Source organism: Panulirus ornatus, chromosome 65 (genome assembly GCF_036320965.1).
Source record: "Panulirus ornatus isolate Po-2019 chromosome 65, ASM3632096v1, whole genome shotgun sequence".
Taxonomy (NCBI): Eukaryota; Metazoa; Arthropoda; class Malacostraca; order Decapoda; family Palinuridae; genus Panulirus; species Panulirus ornatus.
Genome location: NC_092288.1, coordinates 23,303,922 through 23,331,611, shown reverse-complemented (window position 1 = coordinate 23,331,611; position 27,690 = coordinate 23,303,922). Strand labels below are relative to the sequence as shown.

The following is a 27,690-nucleotide window of genomic DNA, read 5'->3' as shown; positions in this document are numbered from 1 at the left end:
AGCTCAGTTTAATGTGCAGATGTCACTGTATTTGCATAAAAGTTTCTAAGATGATCTTGCTTTGTAATGTCTGATCAATTTCAGTACAAAACAATTCTTGACATCCCTCTCTTCACACATCTTGACTAGAAGAGAGATGGTCACCAGAATTCTTTTCTGTTGACAGGCATCATATTTTGGACCATCCTGAAGGACCATCCTGAATTCTGCAATCTGTCAGAGAATGCTTTGTATTTTACAGAAAAGGGTGGGTATGCAAGATGAATTGGCTCCAATCTAGTGGAATGAGTAAAATGAGGGTGGATTGTTCACTTTCAGGTTAGCATCCGTATAGGTTGGATTTCACTCATGGAAAGAGTTCTGCCACCATTCAATGAGAACAGATGAAACTAGAGGAGAGGAAGAGGAGTGTAAGTTATTTAGTAAAGTAGTGCTAAAATTTGGTTAGGATAGGTTGTTTTAGGTGTGGTGCCAGTTGTTAGTCTAGGAACAGAGTCAGTTGTTCTAGGTACAGAACAGACTGTTCTAAGTTGCTGGCTGTTCTAGGTAGGAAACTAGCTGTTTTTGGGATGGATCTGGTTGTCTACACCCCAGTGGCCCAGTTTAGGGTCTGTGGAATTTTCTGACAATTTAACTTTTTTCAGGGAAAGACAGATACCTGCAGATAGATATGCATACACAAATTCACCTCCATTGTTTTATATATTATTATTATGATAATATTTTATGGTAATATCAAATGATGCAGAATTCTCTTACAACAATAGCTGACTAACCTCTAAATGGTTACTTCTGTAATCCTTGTATCCCTTTGAACATTATAAGATGTAAGTTAATTCATCCATTGCATAAATTGTTTTCTTCCCACAGGTCTTTTTTCATCTTAAAGCAAAAGAAGCAGAAATAAGATCAAATCAGAACAGTTGTGTCAAATGAAATCTTTATTAGTTTTTTGTTTTACAAAGATTTTTCATTGTGGGCAGGATATGCAACATAATATTATGTGAAAATAGTCATGCCCATCTGTCTCTTTTCTTTTTATCCACAGATGTGAAGTTACATGACATTGACTGCATAAACAAAAATTCATGGTGTGAAGTGACATCACTCACATGACCAGAGATCAGTGTTGTGCTAACTCTAATGGCATAACTAAGAACAGGTGGTGTTACTGACACCTTGACTGACACTTTTCATCTTGGATCAATATTCATCATATATCTTGCAATTGGTAGCCTTACTTGACAGTGACTCTGATCTGACACTGATGATCCAACCTGATGATACCAATGTGACCTGTTGTTGGCAAAATGACCAGACGTTGTTGGTCTGATATGACCCGATCACCATAGCTTAATATTGGTGATGTGTCCATGCAATCTCATCTAACATTACTGGTTATACATTATACTAATAGGGTAACTTCACATTAATAGTTAGTTGATAGTGATGATGTAACATTACACTGATGGCAAGACCTGATTCTTAATAGTGTAACATGACTTTGAGAGCATGATCAGGCAGTAATAGTGAGTGTGAGCTGATGTTACTGGCATGATCTCACATTATTATCAGCTTGAACAAGTAGTAACTGCACCACCTTATGTCAGAAAAAGTGACACACCACTAATGGCATGCCCTTATGAGACTGAGATTATAGCCAGACAGTAACAGACGGCCTGGCAGTGATATCAGAATCCAATTGTAACAGTGCAACCTGTTACTAAGACTTAGTTGGAAGATGGGGCGACGGTGGCGCTGCTTCCAATTGTTGACATCAGTAGTGTTTTTGAGCCTGTGTGTGGCTGTGTACTTCAGCCTGGAGCCTCCTGACACTGGTATGCAGGTAAATAACAAAAGTCTCTTTCTTTCAGGGAATATGTTTGGTGCATGATGCATCTTAATATCAGTCATATACGTACTTAAGTTACAAGTCCTTGATGTGGTTTGTTACAGAAAAGTATGTTAGTTTCACACTTTTTATATACATGTTTAATATTTGATGTAACTTATCACCTGCTAGAAATGCTAGAAACACATTTAGAACAGGCTGTATCCTGCTGCAACATACTTGATCTATATGGCATCTTTATGAATATATGCTTTTGTAGATCAGTCTGGAACATGTTACAAATAATATTTGATGTTTGAGGCACTCTGTTTTACAGACTTATTTAGTTCTTGTCATATTGTTTATCAACATCTGAAGCATGTGATTAGATTATAAGTTTATCTCTTAATTACAGTTATGTTTAAGTAGTAATTTTTTGTACTTGCAAAATGAATTTATCACAAAGTGACATTTTCAGTTGTTATAGACAAACATGTTTATTTACCTGAGATGATCACATGGTAGAATTAGATTTTGTGCCACCCCTGGGTGTTCTCAACCAACTCTTCTGAACAGTGACAACCCCCAGCTAATTTCTTGACCATTAATGAATATGATCAACTAGTCTATGTGAACCCAAAACCGTTGATAACTCCTCTAACCTGTTATAACCTCATGTAATTTTGTGATCCTTAGTTACCTCATCTTCTGACTCGAGGTGATTTCATACATCCCTGTGTTATTGATGACCTTATAGAGACAATTGATCGCTATTTTTTACTGACCATATCTAACCCTACGTCTTTCCTCATCATGATTATTAAGACACCCAATTCTTGAGGAGCCTAGTCATCCATATCTATCCTGTGTCCTCATGAACCTGATAACTGCATCTAGCTTTTACCTTTTATTGATTCCATTAAGCTTTCTGACCAGTAATAAACTCTTGAAATTTGATGAGCTCTTATAACCTCACATGAATGCAAAGGTTCACCTTGTTTTTGACAGTGTTATGTAGCTACCCTTTACCTCTAGTGACCCCATTGACTACTTTGACCTCCTAATCCCACCCCCTTTCACTTAATGGTTCCATTTCCTTGAATCTTGTTAAACTGATTTAGCCCTCCTGAATCATGGTAATCCCATTTATCTGACCATTTTTGACCCAATCAAGCTCCCAAATTCTTGGTGACTCAATGTCTGGGACTCGTCATTCTTCATGCTTTCCCCATCTATTTCATGGTGGCTTCATATTGCTCCCTGACCTTCAGTGATCCATCGTAAAACTCAGACCCATGATAGACTTCATTTATGTTCCCTCAACTTATGATGATAACATCTAATTTGCTGATTTCTCATGAGCTCCCCAGACCCCTCATAAGTTTATCTATGACATCTTGTGATCTGTTTTGTAATGCCTGATGATCCATATTGCTTTCTACTCCCAGACATTCCCATCTAACTCCTGATACTGGGTAACTACATTTAGTTCCTTTGACCTCTGTATATCCCAAAGGTTGAAGAGGCAACACTACCAACCAGGTGGGTGTCAAGAGAGCAGGTGACATCCCGCCTTGCCCATCGACGCCACCACCTTAATCAGGTAACTCTCGTAGAGATTTTAGTGTTGATAAGAGTCTTGCTTTCATATCTTGAACATGTGCACTTACTCAGTACAGTGTTGTGAATTATGGGTGATATTGTTATTTTATCATGGGAAATATCAGGAATGATTCAATAGGGAAAATGTATGGGTAATCAAACAGGAGTGGTACAAGTTCCACTCTCTTGGTATGGTTCTATAGTTTGAAAATATTAAACTTTGAAAATATTAAACTCTTGAACTGATTGTGCACTTGGCAGGCTTGGAGTTACAGTTGATCAAATGAAAGACATAGGGACTTGTGTAAAAGACCTCTGTCTTATTCCTGTTTAACTGTGTTTTGGCAGCCTTTCAGATAAATGGTTATTGTTAGTATATCTAGAAATAAGGATGAAATGTTTCCTTCACGGAGAAATAAAGGCACAGGTTCATGGAATAGGTGAATTCTTTGGCTCAGTGTAAGACTAGATTTTCATTAAGTAATGGATGAAAATAACATTAATGTTAAATTGGACAAAGCAAGTAGGGTCATCCTTAGAGAGTAATAAGATTTTTGAATTAGAGCCATTTAAAGACCTTCTCTGGGTTAGATGACAATTTCATTGGTATCTGTGTTTGACAAGGCCACACTTCCTTTGATTTTACTAGGGATCATCATGTGTAAGAGTAAATTGGGCACTCAGGCATAGATTGTGTTATGTCGTTTGTCAAGTAAGACTGCAAGACCAAGGAAGACTTTCTTAGACTCAAATTTAAAAGCTTTGAATCCAAAAAAATTGTGTGCTGTCTTCACTACTTATATGTACTGCTCACTTTCTTTTAGGTCACCAGAGATTTTTATGCCCAAATTTTTTTGCTCACACACCTTTTGCAGTTCAGCAGAATTCATACTGTAGCTTGCATTTTCGTTTTTACTACCAATATGTACTTATCACTTTTTGATGTTAAAATTCATTTGCCTCCCATGAGCCAAGTCCATCAGCTTGAAGCTGCAGACTTTAAGTTCTTTTTTAGAATTATTGATATCTTACAATGAAGCTAATTATCAATATCATCAATATACATGTACACCACTGATTCTCCGGCACTCTTGGTTCCAAAGCCTTACCGGATTAACCATTTTGCTGGACCAACCATTGTCACATAATAATAATTCATCAGCACATCTCCAACCTACTAATTATACATCTCCCATGTGTCTAAGGTATACCATGGACTGCTAGAAATTTGAATTAAACAAATATTAGATGTTGGAGCATCCAAAGATGGTAAGTCTGTCCTTAGATTGTTTGAATCCTGTGGGTTCTTCTTCATCTTCTGTTGTTAGTGTTTTCCTAGGTGTGCATCATCAGAATAATGCAGCTTCATCTGCATTATACACAAGCTCAGGACTGAGGTGCTTGTTAGCTACAAGTTTCACAAATTCATCCACACACTCGGCAGCCCCTTCATGGTTTGCAGACCGCTTTTCTCTGCACACTTTATTCATGTAAATTCCATGAGGCTTCTTGAATATTTGAAACCATTTTTCACCATAGTCACACTAATGTAATTTAAATTCTTTATGGAACAACTTAGCCTGGTCCATTCTCATGCTACCTGACAAGTCCATTCCATTACTTTAACGCTGTCGAAACCATTCCATCATCACTTGATCGTGCTCAGTACTCTTACCATCTTTCATAGTATTTCTAATCATCATTTGCTTCTTGGAATTACAGTCTGCATAGAATTTCAATATTTTCTCCCTTTGCTTCTTTATATCATAAACAGTTGATGAACCAGTACTGTAGATGTCACACAGCTTACACGCTGAAATACCATGGTCCATTTTTTCAACAGTTCTACTTTATCTTGGATTGATATGGACTGGTGTTTACGTTTGACACCATGACTGACACTCATCAGTCTTAGAAGCCATAGCTAGGGTTAGATTTAAGCAAAATAAGCTAAGAATCTCACAGAATTGTAGTATCACCACCAACAAGTGCAGTGTAAGGAATGTAAATAAGTGCACCCTACACATAATGCCATCTGTGGCTGCCCAGTAAACTAGTCTAGTGGCTGTGGTAATTTCAAGTTCTCTCATGTAATTTTGTCCGGATTGAAGAAGGTGCCGAACCATCAGTTGCTGGAAATTCAGTGGTGCACCTGTATATGAAAAGAGAACCAGTCTCAAGACTGATCCTTGTGGTCTGTAGGGCTAATGGTCCAGCTGCCACTCCTTTTTATTTGACAAGACCAATGTAACAATAAGCATGTGACTGGCAGGACAATGTAACACTGAGCATGTAAAATGAATATATGAATGGAAAGTGAATGAGAGATCAGTTTCCTGAAAACATCCACAGTAATGGTTTGATGAGAGTGTGATGAATATGAGATGCAGAAGTATGTTGAAAAGAAGGTTAGTTTGAATTGCATACTTAATATTTTGAAAAAAGATAAATATATACTTAAGGGAGGATACATATAGAAAGGGGGATGATGCATGCTGAATGGTCTTTTGCCTTTAGACTTCTGTTTGTGACAGAAATCTTTTTCCTAGAAGAGAATAAGTGTGTGTTTGATAATGTGTTTATAAATACTGTACTTTTATGTACATTATGGAAAAAGGCCTCCATCTCTTGAATTTTCCCTACAATCATCTGCCTGTTGTGCATACATCTGTAGTTATGAAGAATGCTTTAATATAATAAAATACCTTGAATATATCAAAATTACAGGTTTGTAAGAAGTATGGGTTGGAAAATGTCTCTGCTGACAACATCATCCACAGCCGTGTGTTCCTCATTAACCACCAGTACAAGTTGGTCTGGTGCCCTGTTTTCAAGGCTGCTTCCTCCACCTGGCTTTGGAACTTCAACCTTCTTGCAGGTTACACTCAAGAGGAGCTCCTTGCCCACATACACCAGCCCCTGCCTATGGCCAGGAAGAGGTATCCAAAGTATGTAGCTGCTGCCCATGGTACAGAGTGTTTGGCTTCCTATCTTTCCGTCAGGGCCATATTTCAGTAATGAGTGATATCAACTTGTTCAGACTTTGCATAGTAGTAATGCAGCACATTTTATGTGTACTTCGAGGAAAAAAAGTTAAAAAGCAAGTTTACAAAGTCAGTTAGGACTGGTTGTATTGTAATTTGTTTATTTAAATTTGGTTTCTGTAGTGATCTGTGTTTCTGTAGTGATGTATGTGAATGTAGTTAACACATTGATCACATTGATATATATTTGCAGGTATTTTTGAAATGGACAGAAATATACTCACAAATGATATGTCTGAACTTTTACCTATAAATTCTCAAAACACACACACACACACACACATGCACACTCACACACACACACACACACACACACACATACACACACACACACACACACACACACACACACACACACGATTTGCTTGAAAGTATAGACTCCTACCAGAATATGTTTGCAGATGATACTTATGTCATAAGTTAAGTGAGAAGTGAGGGGGACATAACAGACTCCAGAGTTGTTTTGGTACATGGTTTATAAAATTCAATCTGAGTAAATGTAAATGAGTGAGGTTTGGAGAGATTGAAGGGAGGCCTCAAAATTATCATTATCCAGCAGGAAATAAGCTGCAAGATTTTTGTGTGAGAGAGGGACAGTTGTGCAGTGATGAAAATACAAATTTCAGATAAGGTAAGAAATAATGAGGAGGACATTGTTAGATTGCAGGAGACAGCAGAAATATAGGTCTTTGTACAGATAAGGGAAGCTGTGCAGTGGAAGGTAAACATTTATAAGTTAGTAATGGTCATTAGGTTGGAGGAAGGTCAACTGCCAAACAAGGAAAACAGAATAGCTAGAGAAGGGTGGAAGGTCCAGGAGGTACTTCTGGTGAGGAATTTAATAGAAGCATGTGGAAAAATTAAAGAAGTTAGGATAAGGAGAAAATTCAGATGATACACTGGGGCAAGGCCACTTAAGGCGTGTAGATACTAACAGGCATATAAACTTGGCAGAAATGAGGATTTCAAAAATGAGTTTTTCAGGAGTGACACACCAAGGGAAGTGAGAGAGATAGCCAATGAGAACTGGCAAAAGGCAGAAAACGAAAGGAGTTAGATCAGGCCATAATGAGGAATAATGCACCCTTCTCTATTCCAAGGAGGCTAGAACCAGGTAGTAGCAGGTGCCATAGGCTAAAGGTTTTGTATACAAATGCAAACAGCCTGATGGCAAATGGAAAGGAGCTAAAATTTAGGGATTGTTTACAAGATTGCAGCCCAAACATTGTGGGAGTGGTGGACATGAAACTTACAAACAAATTAACTCAAACCTAGTGTGTTCCGAGGGGTACATGAGCAAGAAGGGATAGAGAAAATAGGGGAGGTGGGATTATCCCTCTTGATAAAGGATTCCATTAAATTCTAGTGAATATCAGATGGTGCCTTCAAACAATATGTACATAGTGAGGAAGATTACTGTGGTTAGAAGTGTATTATGACACTGTTAATGTATAGCCCTCCAAAGAACTGTAGTAATACAGAACAGGTGTTTTTATAGAAAAAATGAAGAAATGATAAGGATGGTGGAGGAAGCAATATGGTAGCAAGAAGGAGATGGTAAAGTACTGATAGTGGGGACTTCAGGTGCAGGGAAATACATTGGGTGAATTGAGATTCCCGAGGAGATGCTGATTCATGGAGACATAAACTTTGAAAGTATGAGCGTTGGTTGGTGCGAGATGATTGTGGTGATAGACATTGGTCATTGGAGGTTAGCCTTGGTGTTTATATAAGGCAAGTTTTCCTCTGACCATTAATGGTCAGAGGCCAGTGTCATGTTTACACTGAGGTGACCACACCTCCGACATAGGCCTCTTGAGAAGTTGTCAGTGAGTGAGTCATTGATTCACTAGTAAAGGTTTCTAATATGTATGTTTTTTTTTTATTATTATACTTAGTCACTGTCTCCTGCATTAGCGAGGTAGCACAAGGAAACAGATGAAAGAATGGCCCAAGCCACGCACATACACATGTATATACATAAACGCCTACACAGGCACATATACATACCTATACATTTCAACATATACATAACTTTCTAAAAGGGGAAACAGAAGAAGGAGTCACGCGGGGAGTGCTCATCCTCCTCGAAGGCTCAGATTAGGGTGACTAAATGTGCGTGGATGTAACCAAGATGAGCACTACTAAAACAGGAGTGGTGGGAGGATGTGTTAGAGTGGAAGAAAGTAAACTTTAGATTGATATGGGTAAAACTGAAAGTGGATGGAGAGAGATAGATGATTATTGGTGCAAATGCACCTGGGCATAAGAAAGATCATGAGAGACAAGTGTTTTGGGAGCAGCTGAGTGAGTGTGTTAGTAGTTTTGATGCACGAGACCGGGTTATAGTGATGGGTGATTTGAATGCAAAGGTGAGTAATATGGCAGTTGAGGGAATGATTGGTGTACATGGGGTGTTCAGTGCTGTAAATGGAAATGGTGAAGAGCTTGTAGATTTATATGCAGAAAAAGGACTGTTGATAGGGAATACCTGGCTTAAAAAGAGAGATATACATAAGTATGCTTATCTAAGTAGGAGAGATGGCCAGAGAGCATTATTGGATTACATGTTAATTGATAGGCATTTGAAAGAGAGACTTTTGGATGTTAATGTGCTGAGAGGCACAACTGGAGGGATGTCTGATCATTATCTTGTGGAGGCAGAGGTGAAGATTTGTAGAGGTTTTCAGAAAAGAAGAGAGAATGTTGGGGTGAAGAGAGTCGTGAGATTAAGTGAGCTTGGGAAGAAGACTTGTGTGAGGAAGTACCAGGAGAGACTGAATACAGAATGGAAAAGGTGAGAACAAAGGACATAAGGGGAGTGAGGGAGGAATGGGATGTATTTAGGGAAGCAGTGATGGCTTGCGCAAAAGATGCTTGTGACACGAGAAGCATGGGAGGTGGGCAGATTAGAAAGGGTAGTGAGTGGTGGGATGAAGAAGTAAGCTTGTTAGTGAAAGAGAAGAGAGAGGCATTTGGACGATTTTTGCAGGGAAATAATGCAAATGAGTGGGAGATGTATAAAAGAAAGAGGCAGGAGGTCAAGAGAAAGTTGCAAGAGGTGAAAAAGAGGGCAAATGAGAGTTGGGGTGAGAGAGTATCATTAAATTTTAGGGAGAATAAAAAGATGTTTTAAAGGGAGGTAAATAAAGTGCGTAAGACAAGGGAACAAACGGGAACTTCAGTGAAAGGGGCTAATGGGGAGGTGATAACAAGTAATGGTGATGTGAGAAGGAGATGGAGTGAGTATTTTGGAGGTTGTTGAATGTGTTTGACAATAGAGTGGCAGATATAGGGTGTTTTGGTTGAGGTGGTGTTAGGGAGAATGATTTGGTATACAGAGAAGAGGTAGTAAAAGCTTTGCGGAAGATGAAAGCCGGCAAGGCAGCGGGTTTGGATGGTATTGCAGTGGAATTTATTAAAAAAGGGGGTGATTGTATTGTTGACTGGTTGGTAAGGTTATTTAATGTATGTATGACTCATGGCGAGGTGCCTGAGGATTGATGGAATGCTTGCATGGTGCCATTGTACAAAGGCAAAGGGGATAAAAGTGAGCGCTCAAATTACAGAGGTATAAGTTTGTTGAGTATTCCTGGGAAATTGTATGGGAGGGTATTGATTGAGAGGGTGAAGGCAAGTACAGAGCATCAGATTGGGAAAGAGCAGTGTGGTTTCAGAAGTGGTACAGGATGTGTGGATCAGGTGTTTGCTTTGAAAAATGTATGTGAGAAATACTTAGAAAAGCAAATGGATTTTTATGTAGCTTTTATGGATCTGGAGAAGGCATATGATAGAGTTGATAGAGATGCTCTGTGGAAGGTGTTAAGAATATATGGTGTGGGAGGTAAGTTGTTAGAAGCAGTGAAAAGTTTTTATTGAAGATGTAAGGCATATGAACGTGTAGGAAGAGAGGAAAGCGATTGGTTCTCAGTGAATGTAGGTTTGCGGCAGGGGTGTGTGATGTCTCCATGGTTATTTAATTTGTTTATGGATGGTGTTGTTAGGTAGGTGAATGCAAGGGTTTTGGAAAGAGGGGCAAGTATGGAGTCTGTTGTGGATGAGAGCGCTTGGGAAGTGAGTCAGTTGTTGTTCGCTGATGATACAGCGCTGGTGGCTGATTCATGTTAGAAACTGTAGGAGCTGGTGACTGAGTTTGGTAAAGTGTGTGAAAGAAGAAAGCTGAGAGTAAATGTGAATAAGAGCAAGGTTATTAGACACAGTAGGATTGAGGGACGAGTCAATTGGGAGGTAAGTTTGAATGGAGAAAAACTGGAGGAAGTAAAGTGTTTTAGATATCTGGAAGTGGATTTGGCAGCGGATGGAACCATGGAAGTGAATCATAGGGTGGGGGAGGGGGCGAAAGTTCTGGGAGCGTTGAAGAATGTGTGGAAGTCGAAAACATTATCTCGGAAAGCAAAAATGGGTATGTTTGAAGGAATAGTGGTTCCAACAATGTTGTATGGTTGCGAGGCATGGGCTATAGATAGATTGTGTGGAGGAGGGTGGATGTGCTGGAAATGAGATGTTTGAGGACAATATGTGGTGTGAGGTGGTTTGATCAAGTAAGTAATGATAGGGTAAGAGAGATCTGTGGTAATAAAAAGAGTGTGGTTGAGAGAACAGAAGAGGGTGTTTTGAAATGGTTTTGTCACTTGGAGAGAATGAGTGAGGAAAGATTGTCCAAGAGTATATATGTGTCAGAGGTGGAGGGAACAAGGAGAAGTGGGAGACCAACTTGGAGGTGGAAAGATGGAGTGAAAAAGATTTTGAGTGATCTGGGCCCCAACACTCTCTCTTCTTCCCTGAAAACCTCAAGGCAGGAGAAAATCTGAAATTCTTCCATAAATTCATCAGGAGTAAATTTTAAGTTAAAGATCAGATGATCAGGCTAAAGTATTCTGAAGGAAGAGTTGTAAGGGATGATATAAGGATGAATAAGGAACTGTCTGACAAGTTCAGAAGTGTTTTTATAGTGGAAGACACTTTAGCCACTGGAGAAAAGGAAAGTGCCAAGGGCAAACATCATACTTTTCTATAAGAAAGGAGACAGGGTTTGAAGATATATTTAGATATATCTGGATATTCTTGAAATAATGCTCAAGACATCACTGGAGAATAGGAAAGTGCCAAGGGCACACATCATACTTTTCTATAAGAAAAGAGACAGGGAAGAAGTGTTGAACTATTGACTAGTGCCCCTGATGAGTGTGCTCTGTAAGGTACTGGAAAAGGTTATCAGAGAGCAAATGAACGACTTCACAGATGAAACATTACCTAGAAATTACCTATTGTTTTAGGTAAAGGTCAGGTGTAGCAAATCTCTTAGTTTTCCTTGAGATAGTATGGTCAGTCTTATACAAAAGAGAATGCTGAATGGATTTTTTTGTATCTGGACTGCCAGGAGACATGTGACACTGTATTGCATGGGAGGCTGCTTACATAGCTGGACCATTCGGCAGGAATAAGAGGGAGTCTCCATCAATAGATAAAAGATTATCTTAATGGATGGGACCAAAGGACACATCAGAGGAGTCTTTCCCATGTGGGCGGAGATCACCAGTGAAGTGCAGTAGGGTTCTCTTCTAGGACTCTATCTCTTCTTGATCAATGTAACTGACTTACCAGGTAGTAATGGCCTTTAATTGAATATGTTTGTGGATGATGCAAAGGTCATGAGGGAAGTGTTAAGTGAGGAGAATTGCATCAGATTACAAGGGGACCTAGACAGACTCCAAAATTGGCTTGATGCATTGTAGATGAAATTCAACCTGAGTAAATGTAGCAAAAAAGAGACTGAGTGAATGAAGGCTTCAATATGAGTACAATCTAGCAGGGAATAAGCTGCAGGAATCTGTGTGTGAGAGGGACTTGGGAGTTGACATCATCTGTAACCTTTTGCCAGAGTTCTACAATAGGAGAATAGAAGAGGAGACAACATGTCTGCTGGCAATTATTAGAATAGCATTCAAATATATGGATAAGAAAATATTCAGCAAGCTATTAATGTCATACAATGGGCCAAAACTAGAATATGCTTCTCATGTTTGGTCATCACACCCAGAGAAGCACAGAAGGTTAATAGGGAAGGTCAAGAAGAGGGACCTTAGAGTCGCGACGGATTATCACTCGCTTTTATAAAGCCTTCGAGCCGAGTAACTCGAGTGATTGCGCACTTTAAGCCCTAGCTCCGTTGGTTGGTTATCCAGTACATACCAACCAACAGCTGAGAGTCGGAAGTTGTCCAGCTACGTTTACTGGGATAGTAGGGCAACTACCAAAGGGAAATCCCCAGGACTGAAGCACAGCGGCAGTGTCCATCGTCTGACTGCAGTTCTCTGCTTCCTTCGGGCAGCAGCACTGTGCGACCAAAACCGAAGCGTTTACCCTTATCATGGGTTTTCGCCTCGTGGTACCCGTCACGCGTAACCCATTCCTTAGGAATAGCATACCAGCTTCTGTTGGTATGTCGGGTACCAGCAACAGCCATGAGGGAACGGCCGACGACCGTTCACCCTCTTGCCCACATTGTGGGAAGACCTTCGCCAGCTTTCGGGGCTGTAGGGTCCATGAAAGGCAGGCACATGCCAGCTCCTTTCACCAGGAGTTGGCTACCAGGCACGTTCTATCCAAGGCTCAGTGGTCTGACGAGGAGATTGAGCTCCTCGCTAGGGCTGAGGCTGGGATGGCAGCTGGTCCCTCACTAGTTGCCGAGCAGGGCTTGAACCAGCGGTTGCGGGAGATTGTCCCTTCTAGGACGGTCGAAGCGATCAAAGGTCTCCGACGCAAAGCGTCGTATAAGACCAGAGTTCAGGAACTGACCTTGAACTTAAACCTCCTCCAGGAAACTGGTGAGAGCGAGGTGTTGGATGGTGCGCCGATTGAGAGGCATGTCTCAGCCACAATAGGAAGCAACACACGGAGTGGCACCCTGGAGGAAGCACACGTACAGGGATGTATGTGTGCGCGGAACCCAGTGGTGAGAATACTCCCACGGTTTTAACTGTCCCAGCTCCTCTGCGGGTCCCCCAACCCCAATCAATTTCTTCTTTTGTGGCAGAAACTGTTGCTTATTTTGACGCATTGTTACTCATCCCCACAAGTCTATCGTGGGGTGAGGACGTCCTAAATGGAGCCCTCAACCATCTGCGTCAGGGTGACAGCCTTGCCGCAACCAGGGCAATTGCAGAGCATGCATCACAAATGCTAAGCTCCTGTAACTCGCCCAAAGACCGCCCAAATCATGGTGGAGGTGGTTCAAGGCAGTCAGCGAACTCTGGCCGCGTATGCCATGCAGAAGAGGCTCCTTTGGGTGGAAACCGGCTTAGAAGAGAGCAATACCGCAAAGTAGAGACTCTATCGTGAGAATAGATCTTTGGCCCCTGGACAAGTTCTCAAAGGTGATTGGGAGGTACCACCAACTTCGGGTGGGCCGGAACGCCTCAATCCCTTTTGGGGGCTCTCTCTTCTCAATCATCTGAGCCGGATGAACGTGCCATCACCGATTATGACCAAGTACGCGAACAACTAGCGGAGATTATAACTGTAGACAAGGTAGCACACCACCTCAAAGCCACCAGAACATCTGCCCCTGGACCTGATGGAATGTCGACTCGATTGCTGAAGTCCATTCCTCCTAGGGTTCTGGCCAAAATGTTCAACCTCTGGATAACTACGCCTGCGTTACCAGAGCCTTAATGGCTAACAGAACGGTGCTGATACCTAAGGTACCCAACCCAACCGAACCCAAGGACTACTACAGGCCTATCACCATCTCCTGTGCCGTAGTCCACCTGCTCCACAAAATCTTGAGCAGCCGCATCTCGAGCCTTGTCCAGATTGATGAAGCTCAAAAGGCATTCGTTCCAGTGGACAGATGCCTTGAGAACCTCACAATCTTGGATGCGATCGTCGGTCATGCGCGGGCACATGCCCATGGTGTGCACCTGGCATTCGTCAACGTGGCCAAAGCATTCGATAGTGTTAACCATAGCACTATCAAGCGGGCCATGTCGCGGAAGGGCATCCCAGCCCTTGTCAGGACATACATTATGTCAACGTATAACCGAGCCTTCACTAACTTCGAAGGCAGCAACAGGATGTCGGATAAAATAAATATGACTTGTAGGGTCAAACAGGGTGACCCATTATCACCGATTCTCTTCAACCTTGTGATTGATGAGGGAATCGCAAGGGTGAAGGAGACCAGTGTAGGGGTTAAGTTGGGTGACCAAAAAGTATCGGCGTTGGCTTTTGCCGATGATTTGGTCCTGGTTGCGCAGACGCCCACTGGCTTACAAAAGGCAATGGACGTGATGGCTGCAACCCTCATGGGGGGGGGTGGGCTTCAAGTCAATCCAGGGAAGTGTTGTACCCTCAGCATGGAGGTCAATGGCAAGCATAAGACTTGGTAAGTCAATAAGAACAGGATGTTCCAAGTCTTGGGCAGCGCTGTCAGATCCATGAGTGCTGAGGATGAATACAAGTACCTCGGGATTCTTGTCGGGGCCAGGGGTTGGCTTAAGTCCTACGGGGCTCTGCTAGAAGAGGGGCTCTGAAACATCACCAGAGCCCCTCTAAAACCTCAACAGTGGATTGCGTTGCTTGTGGAGCATCTGATGCCCAAGCTCATGCATCGACTGGTGTTGGGGAAGTACATAAGACTCAGTTAGCACGCATGGACAGGCAAGTGCGAGTGACGGTCCGCCTCTGGCTGCGCCTAGCCCATGACGTGCCCTGTGCATTCTCCCACTTGGCAACTGGAGATGGTGGGCTGGGTATACCAGACTTTGTTTCAACCGTCTGGCTAAATAAACAAGCGCAGTTCAAAAAACTACTTACCTCGACCGACCCAGTGATTCAGGCGGCTGTCTGGGAGCCTGCAGTGTTGAGCAAGCTGCAGTGCTGGACTGGACCCGCATGCATTGCTGGTCGACAGGCGGGTAGTAAATCCGAACGTCAGCACGTATGGAGGACCAACCTGGTAAGCACCGTTGACGGTGCAGCTCTTGCTCCATCTGCTGCTGTGCCTCAGGTGAGCAGATGGGTGAATAGCGGGAACCGTTTCCTGTCCGGCGCTGACAATGTAAAGGCCGTCCAAGTGCAGATAGGCGCATTACCCACCCCTGCCAGGGCGTCCAGAGGCCGGCCCGAGATCAATGGCCTTTGTGACACCTGTCAGAAGCCAGGTACGCTCGGACACATCGCACAGATGTGCTCTCGTACTCATGGCGGGAGGGTAAAGAGGCATGACAACATCTGTGCCTATTTGGCCAGGCGACTGAGACAAATGGGTTATGAGGTGTCTTGCGAGCCGTGCATTCCAATTGTGGGGTCATTTTGGAAGCCAGACATCGTGGCTTCCAAAGGCACAGAGGCCTATATTATTGATACGCAGGTCTCTGGGGTTCACTTCCCGCTTTCAGCTGCACACCAATACAAGTGCAGCTACCATGGTACCCTGGAAGTCTTACAAGGCATACGGAAATACACCGGGAAAGACACCGTGCATGTAACATCTGCCACCTTAAGTTGGCATGGTGCATGGTGTCAAGAAAGCGCGAGTGCTCTCAGAGGGTTAGGGCTGACATACCGGGACCTTGAGGTGTGCACAGTCAAAGCCCTAACCTGGACTCACTCCCTTTACAGGATGTGGTCCAAGAGCACAGGTTAATAATCGGAGCCTGCCTTGTACATCTGGTGTCGGCCACCGGGCAGGCTGAAGGTCATCTCCCCTTTGTTGGCTTGGGGTGTGCAGGATTAGGCTGCTCTCCCGTGGCTCCAAATGGCAGGTACCAGTTCCTGAGGTCGGGTTGTTGGGCGGGGTGGTGGAGGCCTTGGTGGGGTTGCCCATTACTCCCGTGCGACAGGCCACACTGGAAGGTGAGCGGTGCTGGAAGGTCGCTGTGTTCAAGTCGGCAATCTAATTATATCCGAACCATCATCTAACTGCCATCTCCTAACTTATTTCTAACTATGCTGTCAGTAATCTGATCTTCAATCTTCCTCTTATAGTGTCCATACACTTTTTCCAATTAACAACTTCTTTCACTATCAACATGTAGATAGATCGGTTTGCTGTAAAACATCCTAGCACAGCACCCGTAGGTAGACCTTCCCTCACTTCACACTACTAACTGGCAATAGTGAAAAAAAAAAAAAAATGGCACCAGAATGAATATGGCTAAGTTAAAATGAGAGACAGTGGCCTTTAATTTGCCACACTGGAAGAGAGAAGAAAGAGAGGTGACTTGATTACAACCCTTTAGATTTTAAGCCAGATTTGTGATGCAGAACAAACCAGAGGACAACATGATATTAAGAAGAAATTAATTGAAAATGAAATAAAGTACTTTCATAGTATTGGAGAAATGGAATAAGATAAAAGAGGATGTAGTTAATGGAGACAGCATAATTGAATTTAAGATGTTATATGATAGTAGAGAATGTTCAAGAAATGGGGCCCCAAGAGTATAAAACTCCCTCCCTGTACAGTTTAAATAGTAATTACAAATTGTTAATTACACTCACATAGGCTGGGATGTGAATGTTTATGTACATTATACAGGGTAACATTGAGTGTAAAACTGTCTTTCATAACACACCAATTGTAATCGCACATCATTATCACTGAAATTTTTCATTATCATAATTATCTTATTCCCTTGCAGACCTAGCCATACAAAGTTGAAGATGGCACTTGAAGCTAGTCCACAGCCACTCACCTTCATGATAGCTCGGCACCCACTACTCCGTCTCGTGTCTGCCTTCAGGTCTGTCTTGTTCTTCAGCCTTCATTCTTTCTTCTTCATCCAGCATATAGATCACATTGAGTGGCTGGATTGAATTTTACCTTGGTTGTTGAAAAATATATTTTATCAAACTAAATGAAATTTTCCCTCTTAGATTAGGTAAGAATAGGAGAAGTTTAAGTTTGACATTTTCACTGTGTTATGTGTACACACCCATGTCACAGTTTCTCTCTTCCCATCAAAGCCTAACTCTTGTGACATGTCCTTATTACCCTTTCTCCATTTACTAGGGACAAGATGCTGTCTGGCAAGAAGAACTACCGCCAGATTATTCAGTTGATGAAGCAGAGGCACCCAGAACTAGGGATAAGAGACCAGTCCAGCTGGCTAAACCTGCTGCCAGACTTTCTTGGTGTTCCCACTTTCAGCCAGTTTGTCCAGCATATCCTTGATCAGCATGCCAATCACCAGAGGCTCAATGAACACTGGGTTCCTGCTAGTCAGTTCTGTACACCATGTCTTGTGAACTACACAGTGCTGGCAAAGGTAAGTTAACTGGGATGCAGAGAGAGATGAAGGTTGAGGGAATATAGTAGAGAGGGACAGGTGGAGGAGAATGAGAGTAGAGGAAATAAGAAGGGCACAGGATGAGAGAAAAACTCAGATAGTATATGAGAATGTAGAGACCAAGTTAGAGGGACATGATTAAGTGATGGAAATAGGTGTGAGGCCAGGTAAGGGAAATGGGAACAAGCTGAAGGAGATGTGAAGCAGACCAGTGGACCAAGATGAGGACAAGTTGGTAGGGATTTGAAAGAGAATTGGTGAGGGAGGCATGAACAGAAGATATGGGGACCATATGACAGAGATGTGAATGAGATGTGAAATAGACCATGTGATGAGGTAAGCAAGAGCAATGTAAGAGGGATAAGAGAGAAACTTGGTGAGAGAGGTGAAGAAATGGTAAGAGATATAATTATGAGATTGGATGAAGGATATAGAAAAAAGGCAAGAGAGGTATGTTGGAGACCAGATGAGGGAAGGAGCAACAGGATGAAAGGGATGTGAAGGAAAAAGTGCAAGGAATGTAGGACAAGGTGAAGGAGATTATATATGGGACCAGGTAATATGGGATGAAGGCAGTGTGTAACAGACCCACAAATAAGTTGGAGACACTTGTGTTGCAAACCATATGGGACAGATATTGACTTTGAAGAATGTTTCTAAGGAGGGGACACTAATACAGTACTTTTAAGAGAGAAATACTGTCAGAATGTAATTAAGTTATGGGGAGCTGGTGAAGTTCTGAAGGAAAGAAAAATGATGGTAAATTGTCATTGATTGTGGGACATTATAGTTAGTTGGGATATTTTGAAAGTAGTTCAAAGTTGAGTAAAGTATGAAAGAGTAGTAAAACTGGAAATTCTTATGAAAAGATGGAAATTTGGTTAGATTGCTTGCATACCAGTGAGTATATATGATGAGAAACTTTGATAAGCAGGGTTAGTGTGTTGCACTCATTGCATGTTTTGCTCTTGTCAACCGTAGATGCAAAATATGGTTTCAGGTGGGACTGTTCTAAGCCATCTGTCCAGCCTTCTTTTAAAGACTTTTCTTTCATACTATTCGCCATTTCCCGCATTAGCGAGGTAGCGTTAAGAACAGAGGACTGGGCCTTTGAGGGATTATCCTCACTTGGCCCCCTTCTCTGTTCCTTCTTTTGGAAAAAAAAAAAAAAAAAAAAAAAAATGAGAGGGGAGGATTTCCAGCCACCCGCTCCCTTCCCTTTTAGTCGCCTTCTACGACACGCAGGGAATACGTGGGAAGTATTCTTTCTCCCCTATCCCCAGGGATATCTTTTAAAGACATCTTTGCATATTCAGATGTTCCTCCAGTTGTAGTCATCTTAGATTTGGACATGCAGTTACATCCCGTCTCCCAGAGAACATGCAGAAATACTTGAGGCACTACTCAATTATCTATCAGCTGCATGTCAACTGCACCCCTAAAGAAGAAAAAGAAAAGAAAAACATTAATAATCCATCTGCTCACTCACCACCCTTCACTCTATCAAATACAAGCGATACAATTAGAAACTGAAAGAACTTGCCTGCAACTTGCCCTGACAATATATCAAACTTTCACTTAGAGTGGCCCAGTTGCAATCCAAGCGCTTAGAGATATCTTCAATGTATCCTTTTTACACGACAGAATCCTTAACATCAGGAGCCTTGTCAATTTAATTTTTTTTTTTTTTTTTTTTTGTCGCTGTCTCCCACGTTTGCGAGGTAGCGCAAGGAAACAGACGAAAGAAATGGCCCAACCCACCCCCATACACATGTATATACATACGTCCACACACGCAAATATACATACCTACACAACTTTCCATGGTTTACCCCAGACGCTTCACATGCCTTGATTCAATCCACTGACAGCACGTCAACCCCGGTATACCACATCGCTCCAATTCACTCTATTCCTTGCCCTGCATGCTTAGGCCCCGATCACACAAAATCTTTTTCACTCCATCCTTCCACCTCCAATTTGGTCTCCCTCTTCTCCTCGTTCCCTCCACCTCCGACACATATATCCTCTTGGTCAATCTTTCCTCACTCATTCTCTCCATGTGCCCAAACCATTTCAAAACACCCTCTTCTGCTCTCTCAACCACGCTCTTTTTATTTCCACACATCTCTTTTACCCTTACGTTACTTACTCGATCAAACCACCTCACACCACACATTGTCCTCAAACATCTCATTTCCAGCACATCCATCCTCCTGCACACAACTCTATCCATAGCCCACGCCTCGCAACCATACAACATTGTTGGAACCACTATTCCTTCAAACATACCCATTTTTGCTTTCCGAGATAATGTTCTCGACTTCCACACATTCTTCAAGGCTCCCAGAATTTTCGCCCCCTCCCCCACCCTATGATCCACTTCCGCTTCCATGGTTCCATCCGCTGCCAGATCCACTCCCAGATATCTAAAACACTTCACTTCCTCCAGTTTTTCTCCATTCAGACTCACCTCCCAATTGACTTGACCCTCAACCCTACTGTACCTAATAACCTTGCTCTTATTCACATTTACTCTTAACTTTCTTCTTTCACACACTTTACCAAACTCAGTCACCAGCTTCTGCAGTTTCTCACATGAATCAGCCACCAGCGCTGTATCATCAGCGAACAACAACTGACTCACTTCCCAAGCTCTCTCATCCGCAACAGACTTCATACTTGCCCCTCTTTCCAAAACTCTTGCATTCACCTCCCTAACAACCCCATCCATAAAGAAATTAAACAACCTTGGAGACATCACACACCCCTGCCGCAAACCTACATTCACTGAGAACCAATCACTTTCCTCTCTTCCTACACGTACACATGCCTTACATCCTCGATAAAAACTTTTCACTGCTTCTAACAACTTGCCTCCCACACCATATATTCTTAATACCTTCCACAGAGCATCTCTATCAACTCTATCATATGCCTTCTCCAGATCCATAAATGCTACATACAAATCCATTTGCTTTTCTAAGTATTTCTCACATACATTCTTCAAAGCAAACGCCTGATCCACACATCCTCTACCACTTCTGAAACCACACTGCTCTTCCCCAATCTGATGCTCTGTACATGCCTTCACCCTCTCAATCAATACCCTCCCATATAATTTACCAGGAATACTCAACAAACTTATACCTCTGTAATTTGAGCACTCACTCTTATCCCCTTTGCCTTTGTACATTGGCACTATGCACGCATTCTGCCAATCCTCAGGCACCTCACCATGAGTCATACATACATTAAATAACCTTACCAACCAGTCAACAATACAGTCACCCCGTTTTTTAATAAATTCCACTGCAATACCATCCAAACCTGCTGCCTTGCTGGCTTTCATCTTCCGCAAAGCTTTTACTACCTCTTCTCTGTTTACCAAATCATTTTCCCTAACCCTCTCACTTTGCACACCACCTCGACCAAAACACCCTATAGCTGCCACTCTATCATCAAACACATTCAACAAACCTTCAAAATACTCACTCCATCTCCTTCTCACATCACCACTACTTGTTATCACCTCCCCATTTGCGCCCTTCACTGAAGTTCCCATTTGCTCCCTTGTCTTACGCACTTTATTTACCTCCTTCCAGAACATCTTTTTATTCTCCCTAAAATTTAATGATACTCTCTCACCCCAACTCTCATTTGCCCTTTTTTTCACCTCTTGCACCTTTCTCTTGACCTCCTGTCTCTTTCTTTTATACATCTCCCACTCAATTGCATTTTTTCCATGCAAAAATCGTCCAAATGCCTCTCTCTTCTCTTTCACTAATACTCTTACTTCTTCATCCCACCACTCACTACCCTTTCTAATCAACCCACCTCCCACTCTTCTCATGCCACAAGCATCTTTTGCGCAATCTATCACTGATTCCCTAAATACATCCCATTCCTCCCCCACTCCCCTTACTTCCATTGTTCTCACCTTTTTCCATTCTGTACTCAGTCTCTCCTGGTACCTCCTCACACAAGTCTCCTTCCCAAGCTCACTTACCCTCACCACCCTCTTCACCCCAACATTCACTCTTCTTTTCTGAAAACCCATACAAATCTTCACCTTAGCCTCCACAAGATAATGATCAGAAATCCCTCCAGTTGCACCTCTCAGCACATTAACATCCAAAAGTCTCTCTTTCGCGTGCCTGTCAATTAACACGTAATCCAATAACGCTCTCTGGCCATCTCTCCTACTTACATAAGTATACTTATGTATATCTCGCTTTTTAAACTAGGTATTCCCAATCATCAGTCCTTTTTCAGTGCATAAATCTACAAGCTCTTCACCATTTCCATTTACAACACTGAACACCCCATGTATACCAATTATTCCCTCAACTGCCACATTACTCACCTTTGCATTCAAATCACCCATCACTATAACCCGGTCTCGTGCATCAAAACCACTAACACACTCATTCAGCTGCTCCCAAAACACTTGCCTCTCATGATCTTTCTTCTCATGCCCAGGTGCATATGCACCAATAATCACCCATCTCTCTCCATCAACTTTCAGTTTTACCCATATTAATCGAGAATTTACTTTCTTACATTCTATCACATACTCCCACAACTCCTGTTTCAGGAGTACTGCTACTCCTTCCCTTGCTTTTGTCCTCTCACTAACCCCTGACTTTACTCCCAAGACATTCCCAAACCACTCTTCCCCTTTACCCTTGAGCTTCGTTTCACTCAGAGCCAAAACATCCAGGTTCCTTTCCTCAAACATACTACCTATCTCTCCTTTTTTCACATCTTGGTTACATCCACACACATTTAGGCACCCCAATCTGAGCCTTCGAGGAGGATGAGCACTCCCCGCGTGACTCCTTCTTCTGTTTCCCATTTTAGAAAGTTAAGAAAAATACAAGGAGGGGAGGATTCAATTTAATATCAGTCCTAAAACCCTCTAAACCACCCAACTCTCCCTCCTTCCGTTTTCCTATATCAATTCTTTCTTCAGTATCCATACTTTTGGAAAAATTGATCCACAACAGAATCAAGCAAAATATCTTACCCTTACATCCACAACATGAATTTAGACTCCAACCATTCCACTACCACACTTCACACAGACCTCACAACATATCATAGATGGCTTCAACAAGCCACAACCCTCATGTTGCACAAAATTAGTGTCCATTGACATCAACAAAGGATTTGACACATTCAGGACACATTCTCATGCAAAATATGCTAGATACCACCTACCACAACAGTGACAGAAAGTGTATGGTCATCTTCATAGCCAGGTGCCATCCCAGAATCACATGCACTTAATCACTTAAGCTTTATGATGGAGTTCCCTAAGGAGTTCTTTTTCCAACGCCCTTCAGTCTCTTTCCATGTGACCTCTCATTACCTCACGCAAACTACAATATAGTGGCCTTCTCATAAGCAGACAATCTCACAATCACATCACAATACCCTGACACTTTAGTAACAAAAATCAAGCACCACTCTATGAAACAACCGGAACAATGGCCCACCCAAAGCAGAATATCTGAATTTCTACAAAAGTTTTTGTCACTCTTCTAACCTCAATAGACACAAATTCAACCTGCACCCTCCTTTCACTTTGAATGGACTGTCACTTCACTTGGCAGAACACATGGTATTCTGGGCATCACACATGATACAAACATTCACTTCTCATACTATACAAATATCAGCACAAAAGCAGGGACACAAATCAAATGCCCCCAGAACTCTTAACTGGTGTAAGATTTTGACAATGAAAAAATCCCTTGATGTCCCCAACAAACAATTCATCTACACCACCTTAAACTATGTTTCATTTGCCTAGTCATCCACCCTTTCAAAAGCAAATAGGATAAAGCTGCAAGCCACACAAACTAGAGCATTGAGACCATGACCAAACCAGAGCATTGAGAACAGTCATGGCCTAGCAAGTCTGAACACTCATCACATACATAATGAAACAAAGAATCTCCCAATACAATTCCTCCTCAGTGTACTTGGCTCTCAGTTCTTTGCAACAGTGTTAGACCCCTAACATGCAAACCATTCCTTAACTAAGCACCATCCTCCAAACAGAAATAGCTTACCTTTGCCTCATACTTCAGCAACCAATACTCACAGACCCTCTCATCCTTAATATGTATACCACTAACAAAATATTTATTCAATTAAATGCCATGTCAGGCACAAAACAACTGCCCTCTCAGCTCGTCTCAATCACCATCCTCAACAATATCTTTGGTAATGTAGATTGGGAAATGGAAATCATGGCCAAGAACCAGGGCATTGTCATGAGTGGTTCTGTGAGTTTTACCTTGAAGGAGTAGAAACATGGCTACTGATAGCTCCAGTGCCCTCAGTGTAGAGGGAATATTAGGAAAGAGGGAAGAATGGTGTAAGAAAAGATGTTGAAAAGCAAAGGAGCTTTGAGATGTGCAGTAGCAAAGATATAGGTGACTCGCCAACTAGCCAGATTTTGCTAGGCATAAGAGAGCAAGGAATGAGTATAGCAGAAATTGAAAGGTGGAACACAGAAACTTGAAAAGAATATTGTAGATTGTCAATTAAAGAACAGCTTATCTGGCTAAGGGATTCAGAGGGAAGAATTGTAGAGGATGATGTAAGGGTATGTGAAGAATTAAATGTGTTCAAAATTGTTTTCACAATGGAATTCACTATAGCCCCATCACCAGTAAGTTGGAGTGGAGAGGAGGTTTTAAACAGTACTAAAAGCTCTTGACCCATAGAAGGCTCACTCTTGGTTCTATTGAAATTTCACAAAATATGATGAAGATGTGTACAAATGCACTGGACAGACTAATTAGAACACTTTTCAAGATGATGATGGAGAAAAGCAAGTGCCAAGAGAGTGAAAAGGGCCAACAGCATTCTTGTCTATCAGAAAGGTGTCTGGGAACAGGCATTGAACTACAGACTGGCTTGCTCATGATTGTGGACTGTTAGTTTCTAGAAAAGAAAAAACGACAATGGGAAAGCAAATGGATGACTAGAGGAGGAATTATGTAAGTGAGAGAGAGCATGGTTTTAGGGAAAGGAAGTTTTTTGTAAGAAACCTCTTAGATTTCTACTTGAGAGTGAGTTCTGTCTTAGACCACTCAGACCTAAGGGCAAGCTGGATGGATAATTTGTATCTGGACTGCCGGAAAGCATTTATTATTATTTTTTTTTCAAGTTGGAGGCTCCAGTCATGGACAAAAGTCCACATCAAAGCCAGGCCTTTTTGAAACATAGAGAGGGTTACGAAAGGAAAAAAGAGGAGACCAGGAAAAGTGTTTATGAATTTTGGAGGAAGTGAAAAACCTGTCTCAAAATTTGACAAGTTAGAGTTATAGGGAAAGTGCAACATGGTAGAGTCATTGGAAAAGATGTGAAAAGGTAGAGAGTTCCAAAGCTTTGAGGAGCAGGGAAATAAGCAGTATCAAAACAGCACACCTTGGAGTTGTCAGTGGTCACACAATAATCATGTGACACACCTGCTTGCCGAGTGTTGTGTGTTCTTGGAAGCAACTACCAAAGTAATCCCTATAGAAGGGGGAAGTGAACTAACACTGCAATGTAGGGCAAGTCGGTCAAGTTTTGAAGTTACTTTTATTTTTACCCCTGTAGAATTTGTGGCGGGAGCGGGGGTCTAGAAACCCTTCCCTCCTTGTATTTTACCTTTCTAAAAGGGGAAACAGAAGGAATCATGCAGGGAGTGCTCATCCTCCTTGAAAGCTCAGATTGGCATGTCTAAATGTGTGTGGATGTAACCAGGATGAGAAAAAAGGAGAGATAGGTAGTATGTTTGAGGAAAGGAACCTGAATGTTTTGGCTTTGAGTGAAACGAAGCTCAAGGGTAAAGGGGAAGAGTGGTTTGGGAATGTTTTGGTAGTAAAGTCAGGGGTTGGTGAGAAGACAAGGAAGGAGTAGCACTACTCCTAAAACAGGAGTTGTGGGAGTATGTGATAGAGTGTAAGAAAGTAAACTCTAGACTGATATTGGTAGAACTGAAAGTGGATGGGGAAAGATGGGTGATTATTGGTGCCTATGCACCTGGGCACGAGAAGAAAGATAATGAGAGGCAAGTGTTTTGTGAAAAGCTGAGCGAGTGTGTTAGCAGTTTTGATGCACAATATCAGGTTATAGTGATAGGTGATTTGAATGCAAAGGTGACTAATGTGGCAGTTGAGGGAATAATTGGTGCACATGGGATATTCAGTGTTGTAAATGGAAATGGTGAAGAGCTTGTAGATTTGTGCGCTGAAAAAGGACTGGTGATTGGGAATACCTGGTTTAAAAAGAGAGATATACATAAGTATACATATGTAAGTAGGAGAGATGGCCAGAGAGCGTTATTGGATTAAGTGTTAATTGATAGGCGTATGAAAGAGAGACTTTTGGATGTTAATGTGCTGAGAGGTGCAACTGGAGGGATGTCTGATCATTATCTTGTGGAGGCAAAGGTGAAGATTTGTAGAGGTTTTCAGGAAAGAAGAGAAAATGTTGGGGTGAAGAGATCAGTGCGAGTAAGTGAGCTTGGGAAGACTTGTGTGAGGAAGTACCAAGAGAGACTGAGTGCAGAATGGAAAAAGGTGAGAGCAAAGGATGTAAGAGCAGTGAGGGAGGAATGAGATGTATTTAGGGAAGCAGTGATGGGTTGTGCAAAAGATGCTTGTGGCATGAGAAAAGTGGGAGGTGGGCAGATTAGAAAGGTTAGTAAGTGGTGGGATGAAGAAGTACGAGTGTTAGTGAAAGAGAAGAGAGAGGCATTTGGACGATTTTTGCTGGGAAATAGTGCAAATGACTGGGAGATGTATAAAAGAAAGAGGCAGGAGGTCAAGAGAAAGGCGTAAGAGATGAAAAAGAGGGCAAATGAGAGTTGGGTTGAGAGAGTATCATTAAATTTTAAGGAGAATAAAAAGATGTTTTGAAAGAAGGTAAATAAAGTGTGTAAGAAAAGAGAACAAATGGGAACATTGGTGAAGGGGGCTAATAGGGAGGTAATAACAAGTAGTGGTGATGTGAGAAGGAGAAGGAGATTTTGAAGGTTTGTTGAATGTGTTAGATGATAGAGTGGCAGATATAGGGTGTTTTGTTTGAGGTGGTGAGCGAAGTGAGAGGGTCAGGGAGAATAGTTTGGTAAACATAGAAGACGTAGTGAAAGCTTTGCGGAAGATGAAAGCCAGCAAGGCGAAGGGGTTCGGATGGTATTACAGTGGAATATATTAAAAATGGGGATGACTGTGTTGTTGACTGGTTGGTAAGGATATTAAGTGTATGTATGGCTCATGGTGAAGTACCTGAGGATTAGTGGAATGCATGCATAGTGCCATTGTACAAAGGCAAAGGGGATAAAGGTGAGTGTTCAGCTTACAGAGGTATAAGTTTGTTGAGTATTCCTGGGAAATTATGTGGGAGGGTATAAAAAGATGTTTTGGAAGGAGGTAAATAAAGTGTGTAAGACAAGGGAACAAATGGGAACTTCAGTGAAGGGGGCTAATGGGGAGGTGATAACAAGTAGTGGTGATGTGAGAAGGAGATGGAGTGAGTATTTAAAGGTTTGCTGATTGTGTTTGATGATAGAGTGGCAGATATAGGGTGTTTCGGTTGAGGTGGTGTGCAGAGTGAGGGGGTTAGGGAAAATGATTTGGTAAACAGAGATGTAGTAAAAGCTTTGCGAAAGATGAAAGCCGGCAAGGCAGCGGGTTTGGATGGTATTGCAGTGGAATTTATTGAAAAAGGGGGTGACTGTATTGTTGACTGGTTGGTAAGGTTATTTAATGTATGTATGACTCATGGTGAGGTGCCTGAGGATTGGCAGAATGCTTGCATAGTGCCATTGTACAAAGGCAAAGGGGACAAAGGTGAATGCTCAAATTACAGAGGTATAAGTTTGTTGAGTATT

General features: G+C 42.0%; 1 protein-coding gene across 6 annotated transcripts in view; it reads left to right on the top strand.

Annotated features, from left to right (window-relative positions):
- Positions 1–27,690, top strand: part of LOC139746649 (carbohydrate sulfotransferase 9-like) — a 67,324-nt gene that overhangs the window by 26,530 nt on the left and 13,104 nt on the right. For 5 of the 6 annotated variants that reach the window (XM_071658074.1, XM_071658077.1, XM_071658075.1 and 2 more), the window contains 5 exons: positions 1,049–1,846; positions 3,348–3,434; positions 6,161–6,381; positions 17,145–17,246; positions 17,516–17,771. In XM_071658074.1, coding sequence (XP_071514175.1) covers positions 1,742–1,846; positions 3,348–3,434; positions 6,161–6,381; positions 17,145–17,246; positions 17,516–17,771 — 771 coding nt within the window. In that variant the 5' untranslated portion in view covers positions 1,049–1,741. Of the gene's footprint in view, positions 1–166; positions 248–1,048; positions 1,847–3,347; positions 3,435–6,160; positions 6,382–17,144; positions 17,247–17,515; positions 17,772–27,690 lie in introns of all 6 variants that reach the window. The other variant, XM_071658079.1, reaches the window with a different exon arrangement.